The sequence below is a fragment of the Cannabis sativa genome, chromosome 8, assembly GCF_029168945.1.
Source record: "Cannabis sativa cultivar Pink pepper isolate KNU-18-1 chromosome 8, ASM2916894v1, whole genome shotgun sequence".
In the NCBI taxonomy this organism is placed as follows: domain Eukaryota; kingdom Viridiplantae; phylum Streptophyta; class Magnoliopsida; order Rosales; family Cannabaceae; genus Cannabis; species Cannabis sativa.
Window position 1 is genome coordinate 33,047,472 of NC_083608.1, and position 8,750 is coordinate 33,056,221.

Consider the following 8,750-nt stretch of genomic DNA (forward strand, 5'->3'; position numbering starts at 1 on the left):
ATTGAAGGAGAGGAAGTCGAAGCTCGGATCGAATCCCCTACCTTGTGTGCCTTCAGGGGTATTTATAGGTCAATTCTCTCGCAAGGACTGTCGTTGATGGATCTGTATAAGGATGAACCCGCACCGTTTGATTGGTAGGTGGCATATTTTCCATGTGGCCTCTACCGATGTCAGATTGTACTGGCTGTACTGACGGTGGACGTGTGTCACTCTAGGGCCTTTCTCATATTTTAAATTACTCTTGCTCCTAGTTATTCGATTGGTTTGCATGGTACATAAGGACATGCACGCTCTATGTGGTGTGAGAGACAAGTACCTCTGACAATATACATAGGAAATGAGCGAGTGGTGGGCCCTCAGGCTGGCATTTGCGTACCGAACCTCTTCAGGTTAAAGGAGTACCCCGAACCAATACATCTTGATGGAAGGCCCACGATCTTCGCGGGAGCAAAAGGTCTCGCCTTCCAAAGGAGAGGGTTACTGACTTGCGGATACCTCCCTTAAGGTCTGCATTTGTGAGGACTTTCCTCGCGGAGGTCTGTGAGGATTTGTCCACAGGTTTAGAGCCTTAATCCTCTGTGATCACTGAGTGAGACCCTTGGGCAGCTTAGTGACTTCTCGTCTCTCCTTAATTATTCGCTGCATGTTATGCAGGTAAAAATGCAGATAACACTTCTCATCATATTACTCGTACTAAATCTTGTTTGACGAACACTTATCATAATCCAGTATATTATGTTGGGTTATCTAATGGTGCAATCGTTGATTATAAAATTAGTTGTATTTTGTTAACTGATGGTTTGACCCTTGAGCATGTTTTATTTGTACCACAATTGTATTGCAACTGAATATCAGTTAGGGATAGAAATTTAAGTTATTTTCATGGGTCGAGTTGGGGTCCTGACCCGACGAGGGGACTCTGCCACGCAATAATCAGGTTTGTATTCAAGTTTCTACCCGCCTCGCCCTACACCATCCCATCACTTATCCTTTAGGATTGGGGCTGACCCACCCCATTTATATATTAAGTAAAAAAATCTGTAATATGAGGTTCTCGCATCCTTTCTTGACAAAACTTAATTTTAATGTTGATCGGAACTCCCTTTATTGTTGGTAAGTGTTGAGTTTGTTTATTATTTTTTTCATGGGTTTTGATTTTTGATCTTCAATATACATGTGTTTCATTTTCATTTGCATAATTATTTATCGATTTTGTTTTTCTTACTTGGTTTGTAATGAGTTTGGAAATAGGTGACAGTTCATGGGTTTTGATGTGTTACATAATTAATATGAAAGAAATTGCATTTGTGTTACATAATTAATATGAAAGAAATTGCATTGTACATATATAATATCGATGCCTTCTTCTAATTTCGATATATATAAATTATAATTATCCGTTTAAATATAGTTGTTGCCTTTTGCTCCTAAATTGATTTGATTGTTGTGTTTTGGGTCTTCATAATAAAAAGAATTACTAAAATGAGTATTTTTTCTAAAAAAAAAAATAGGCTAAAGAAAAACAATTTTATTGCAGTTAGTTTTTTTTTTTTTTTTTTTTTTTTTTTTTCTATTCATAATAATAATAATAAAAAATTGTAGTTAGTTTTTTTTCTTAAAAAAAACCTAGAGAGAATTGCACCGGATGAAGCCCGACTCGGTTAATCCATGTTGGGACTAACCCGCCCTGGTTCATGAAGGTTAATGAGTCAAGGCAGGACAAGTCAAAATATTAATGGGGTAGGGCGGGATGGTATCGGGTCGAGACTAGCCCGCCTCATTTACATTCCTAATCTCGATATGACAGTTAATTGATGACTCCAAATGTCTTTTCAATTCACTGATTCTTTATGTGTTGTACGAGACCTATGGAGGAGTATGATTGGAGCTGGTGACCTAAGGATGGACTCTATTATTTTTGACGAATTCCTACAATGTGTGTGGTAACAGTTCCATATATTTTTAATTTTGAGTTGTGGCATCGTCGTATGGGGTATCCGTCAGATTAATTCATCAAGTTAGTTCCTGATATTTCTTCCAATACTTCTGGCAAGATATTTACGAAAGCATGTGATGTTTGTCCAGGCAAAACATAAAACATGATAGTATTCCTATGAGTGGTACTAAAGCTAGTAGGATTTTGAACTTATTCATTGTGATTTATGGGGACCAAATAAGATACATTCTTCGTGTGGATCACATTATTTTATTAGATTGGTAGATTATTTTTCAAGAGTTATATGGGTTAATTTCTTGCGTTCAAAAATAAAAGTTTATAAAGTATTTTGTTCATTTGCTATGATTAATGTCAGTTTAAAATAATTTTAAAATTAGTACAAAGTGATAATGGTATGGAGTTTAAATGTATGTTGTATTGTTTTGATAGTAATAGCAATATTTTTTAAACCTCTTGTGTTGGGATTCCTGAACAAAATGGCCACGTAGAAAACATCAACATATTCTTAATGCAAGCAGTGCTTTATGTTTCAAGACAACCTTCCTATTACTTTTTGGGGGAATGTGTGCTTGGTGTATTGTATCTCATTAATAAAACTCCTTCTGGTTTGCTCCACAATAAAACTCCCTTTGAAATTCTGTTTGGACAGTCCCCTAACTTTAATGAACTTAAGGTTTTTGGTTGTTTAGCATTTGCTCATAATCAAAAAGCCAAAGGTTATAAATTTTCTCATCGGAGTAGGAAGTGTGTTTTTATTGGTTATCCACTTGGGAAGAAGTGTTGGAAATTGTATGATCTTCAGACATGTGACATTTTTGTATCACTCAACGTCAAGTTTCATAAAAATGAATTTTCGTATGAGAATGTGTCTAATTCTCACAAGCTTGCTTCTTCTTCTTTGTTTCCTGATTCTTGAGTGGGGGTTGATGTTGAGTTTTTAGATGACTTGGAGTCTGCTTTGATTGATGACCAAATAGCTATTAAATTGGGACTAATATTGTATTAGCTCTGCCTTCTGCGCCTACAACTTTTGTGCCCATGGACGACTATGGTCGTGGATTGCAAGATAAGAATTCTGCTGTGCTTCTTTGTGATTTTGTTAACACCACTGTACAATCTTTGAGTACATTTACGTGCTCATCACCTTCCTCTATCTCCTTAGATACTTCTTATCCTATGGCACATTATGTGAATTGTAATAAGTTTTCTCCAAAATAGTGTGCTTTCCTTACAGCTATCACTGTAGGCATTGAGCCTCGTTCTTTTAATGAAGCTATGCTAGATGAAGGTTGGTGTAAGGCTATGCAAAAAGAAATTATTGCTTTAGAAGCTAATGCAACTTGGGAAATGGTTGTCTTACTTTCACATAAAAAGGCTCTTGGCTCAAAATGGGTATACAAAATTAGATATCATGTTGATGGTCAGGTTGAGCGCCTTAAGGCTCATCTTGTAATTTTTGGCAACCATCAAATTGAAGGGGTTGATTATAATGAAACCTTTGCTCCAGTTACGAAAATGGTCACTGTTCGTGCCTTCTTAGCATTTCTAGTAGTAAAAAATTAGGTCTTGCATCAGATGGATGTTCATAATACTTTCTTACCTGGTGATTTTTGATGAAGAAGTTTACATGAAACTTCCTCCTGGCTTCAACGTTCGTAATCCTGGTTTAGTGTGTCATCTCAAGAAGTATTTATATGGCTTATTATAGGCTTTGCGATGTTGGTTTGCTAAGTTAGTTGCTTCTTTATGATTTCCTTTAGTCTTATTCGGATTATTCTTTTTTTACTCTACATTAGGGATCAGTCGAACTTCATGTCTTTGTGTATACCGATGATCTAATTATTTCTAGTAATGATGCTTCCGTTGTTGATCATTTCAAGGCATATTTGCATAAGTGTGTTCATATGAAAGATTTGGGTGTTCTAAAATATTTTCTTGGTATTAAGGTTGCTTGTAATTCAGAGGGCATCTTCTTGTGTCGATGAATATATACTCTTTATATTATTGTTGAAGTTGGCTTGTTAGGGTCTTGTTTCGTTAGCTTTCCTCTTGACCGAAATCATACATTGGCTCTCGCCAAAGGCTCTTTGCTCACCAATCTTGAAAGGTATAGATAACTTGTGGGTCGTCTCATTTACTTATCCTTCACACGTCCTGACTTGGTTTATACAGTTCAGTTATTGGCTCAATTTATGCAACAACCTCGTCAAGATCATTAGGATGCGACACTTCGTATAATTTGCTACTTAAAAGGGTGTTTAGGTCAGGGCATTCTTCTTCGCATTGATTTTGAGTTATCTCTAACAGGTTGGTGTGATTCAGATTGAGCTGCGTGCCCTGTGACTAGATGATCTCTTATTGGAAGGATAGTGTTTCATGGTGATTCTCTAATTTCTTTGAAGACAAAGAAATAGCATACGATGTCCCTATCTTCTACTGAGGTCGAGTATTGTTCCATGGTTGTTGTCACTTCCGAGTTGATGTGGCTCAACGCTTTACTTGTAAATTTGGGTGTCACACATTTGCCAGCCACACATTTATACTGCGATAGTCAATTGACTTTCTACATTATTTAAAATTTTGTCTTTCAAGAGTGTACAAAACACATTGAAGTTGATTGTTATTTTATTCGTAATGTGATTCGTGATAGCTCTCATGTGTCTACTAATGATCAAGCTGCTAACATCTTCACCAAGACTCTTGGTGAGCACAAGCTTTTGTCTTTATTTTGCAAGTTGGGCATTTGTGATCTCAATGCTCCAACTTGAGGGGGTATTAAGATTAATCAAATATGGGCTTTCTTTAGTGTATTATATATGGGCTTAGGCCCTAATCTCATTCATTTGATTGTATATAGCATACCCTATAGGTTTCATAACAAAATTAAGAAAACATATTATACCCATTTTAACAAAAGGGGAGTTGATATAAGAAAACATTTATTTACTATACATTTGGTAAAAGAATCAGTAGCAGAAAATGAATGCAATGTATCAGTCATCACCACTAAGATCTCCCCATCGAACATTATGCTTTGCAGCAAGATAATGCGCTCCCACTGGTCCTCGACTGCCGTAGGGGTAGAGCTCAGGAGCAATCTTTTTTACTTCAAGCTCATTCAATAACGGTGTGAAAAGTGTCCAAGCCGCATCAAGCTCATCACTTCTGATGAACAGTCTTCGTTCACCTTCAATTGCATCCAACACTAGTCTCTCATAAGCATCTGGTATTTCTCTTGGATACCTTCACAAAAAGAACCAAAAGTGCTTAACTATAATGCCTTGAGAACATTATTACACGATACATAAAAAGTAAAATGTTACCTTAAAGTTGACTTCATTGTCTAAAGGTCGAGAAATGAAAAATTAGAACATTCTACAACTGTACAATTACTTTTATTTTTTAGTTATGTCTCATGAGTCATTGTACCTTGCACGGTAGAGCAAATTCAGGTCACTACGGTCTAATCTCATGCCAAGACCAGGAACTTTGTTATTGATCTTCAAATATATAGCCTCATCAGGTTGTACACGAAGCACAAGTTCATTTGTAGCCTTGTCTAAATCAGTTCCAAAGTTCTGCTTGTACAAGTTACCTGGAACATGTCTGAACTGAACTCTGATCTCTGCCCTGAATTACAATTGTAAGAACTCAATTATGTGTAGTGTTTAACATGTTGGAATACAATCAATAATGAGGACGGATCAAAAGAACTGGTGCTTGAGTTCATGATATTATACCGCCTGGTATGAAGAGCCTTGCCAGCCTTCATTAGGAATGGAACTCCATCCCATCTGGCGTTATCAATAAAGAGAGCGGCTGCTGCAAATGTTGGTGTAAGACTTCCATTCGGAACTGTTGGATCATCTGTATAAGCAGGATAAGATTTACCACCCTTGCTATGACCCTTGTATTGACCAACAACGACATCTTCAAGCAGCAGCGGTCTCATTGATTTTAGAACCTTTACCTGAAACAAAGCAATTACTACTTGTTACAATTTAAAGAATGACAAATGAAGAGAGTTCAAGCACTCTGTTAGAATTTTAGTGGAGTGTGGAAATTATTGAGCTGAAGAGATATTAAAAGAAAGATTTTTGAACCTTTTCATTTCTGACATCCTCAGCATCTAAGCTGACTGGCGTTTCCATTGCAAACAATGCTAGAATTTGTATTAGGTGATTTTGCATTATATCACGAATGATGCCATAGTTATCAAAATATCTGCAAAACCAGGCAAAACTACAGTCAGATGATAAATTTATCTAGTGAATGATAGATTATACTTCCTAGAATTATCAGGAAAGAAGCTGACCCTCCACGTCCCTCTGTACCAAAATCTTCAGAAAATATTATTTGCACATTGCGAATGTAGTTCCGAGACCAGAGAGGCTCAAAAACAAGATTTGAAAAGCGAAGCACTGATAGATTTTCAACAAGTTCTTTTCCCAGGTAATGGTCAATCCTGAACAGCAAAGATATGTATCAAAATTTCCCTCTTGCAAAAATATAATTCTCAGAAATTTGGGAGAAGAAGAAAACAAACCTGAATATTTGGTCTTCAGCAAGGTATTGCTTTAAACACCTGGTTAGCTCACCAGATGATTCTGAGTCACGGCCAAAAGGCTTTTCAACAATGACCCTTGTCCACCCACTTCCAGAAGAAGCTTTAAGACTAGCACATCTCACAACATCCACAAATATGTTTGGGGGTACTGATAAGTAAAAGAGCCTACGGGCTATTTTTCCAGCCTGAAAAAGAGCATTATTGAAGAATATTATGTGCTCATAGTTTCAAAGGCACTTCCTTTTTTTTTTTCCCTTTTCGAAAGAGGGAAGCTGGAGGATTTGTTTCATGTTTTGTTACTTTTTGCCTTATTCTTTGGTGATTCATATTGGTTATAATTAAAAATGGTTGATAGCAAAACCTCAAGAAGGGTCTAAATACCTCCTTCTCTTTCAGCTTGTTGTCTAATTCTACAAAATCCTCCTCAGAATTATACTGTCCAGAATGATAAAAGCATCTTTTCAAAAATTCATTCATCTTATCCTCACAATTCTCCCTGCATAATCCTTGTATATGTCAATCACCACAACAGAAGAAACTTAATGCAGAGGCACCTGCAAACCAGATTATTTACCTCTTATCAATTCTGCAGGTCAAAGTTCTGCTGACCACATTCCTAAGTTCTTCATCACTCATTTTAGTTCGAGCATAACCAAACACAATGAAGTTCTGCCAAGGACCAATAATATCATAAAAAGCTCAAATGGTCAGCCATTTCCAAATGGGCAAAATAAAAACAGATTCAGCATATGATGATAATAGTCATGAAGTTGAACCTTGGGTAGATAATCATCATAATAAAGAGCAAAAAGTGCTGGAAAAATCTTCTTTTTGGCAAGGTCTCCAGAAGCTCCAACAACAGTTATGCTAATAGTACTGTCTTCATTTTCCTGTTCTGAAAAGGAAAATATTTTCTCTTCGGGCTCAGATTGATCTTTGGTCATAGGGTTTGCAGCTATACCTATTCCAAATTCCAATATAAGATTGAGGAATGGTAATATATGGACCTTCATTAACACTCAACAAACTATACAGATGGCAAATTGCAGACCTCAAATAGAACGAAATCTAAAAGGAGAGGACTGAAAAATGAGTACACCAAAGCTTCCAAAACTTAATTAGTATCACATGGGGAACTTCATAAGTACAATTGATCAGGATATGAAACTTTGTGTATAATGTCCATCGCCATACCCTTTTATATAGACTACAACATCTCAAGTGTGATTCTCTATTTAAAAAATTCTGACTTTTGTAATGGTTCATTCTCCATCCATACAGCAAGTAAAGCATTTGAAGTTGAACAGTGTCTATTACAAGGTTAGAAAAATGTCAAGCCCTGGTCTTCATATGCAAGGAAATAAAAGAATGCTCAATATAATTACATAGCACAACCAATAATATGCTATTTGCTTGTAGATTCCAAGCTTACAGCCTGAAGTAATATACAAAACTCAAATTCTCTGCTCTTAAAATGTACCATTAGCAGAAGATAAACGACAAAATCAGTGGTAAAGAAATGGTAAAGTGGATAGATCATAATGAAAAATAACATTGAAAAGGAAGAAAAAAAGCAGAGAACGACTAACCATCATTCGAAGAAACAGCATTTAGTGGATGCCCATTTGAAGATTTCAGCTTAAAGTGCTTCATTCCATGATTTCTTGATCCAACCTGACAAACCCACGAGGGGTTATGCTTCTTTCTCGGGAATATGATGAATTTACAAAAAAGTGTTGCCTCATTGTTGAGCAAAGAGGAAAAGATGAAGGCCGAAGGAGACGACGAAGTAGATGAACAAGAACTCAATTGTGTAGCCATGCAAATTTGCTGTTGGGCAAAGAGAAAAAAACTAATATTTCAGAATAATTTAAGTTATACAATATGTATGTGCACTGATCTTAAGAAATATTATCGTATCTAATAACATTCTATTAATATCCAGTTCTGACCGGTTCTTCGTAATATATATTTTTTTTTGAACAAAGTTCATCGAAATACTTGAAAAGATGAGTTTACGATAAAAAAATCTGTTTTGTGAGGTCAAGAATTTTTCCAATTTATTTGTTGCAGTATATTATTTTTCACACTTGTAATTGCGACGGCAATGAGGTAAAATTGTAACATGAGACAAGTTTATAGTATTTTTTTTTTCTTTCTTTTCTTTTTAAATGAACATTTAAACTGGCAAAGAGCTTACAATGAAAAAGGTAAGACTATCTACAA

General features: G+C 36.0%; 1 protein-coding gene across 1 annotated transcript; it reads right to left on the reverse strand.

Moving 5' to 3' along the window:
- Window positions 1–4,738: 4,738 nt before the first annotated feature.
- Window positions 4,739–8,501, reverse strand: LOC115698909 (glucose-6-phosphate 1-dehydrogenase, chloroplastic-like). Its single transcript, XM_030626110.2, has 10 exons — window positions 8,114–8,501; window positions 7,301–7,485; window positions 7,099–7,193; window positions 6,906–7,020; window positions 6,504–6,709; window positions 6,273–6,422; window positions 6,061–6,181; window positions 5,698–5,927; window positions 5,387–5,587; window positions 4,739–5,200 (listed from the first exon to the last, which is right to left on the reverse strand). Exons 1-10 carry the CDS (start codon window positions 8,343–8,345, stop codon window positions 4,951–4,953), a joined length of 1,785 nt encoding a protein of 594 aa, XP_030481970.2. The 5' UTR covers window positions 8,346–8,501; the 3' UTR covers window positions 4,739–4,950.
- Window positions 8,502–8,750: the final 249 nt, after the last annotated feature.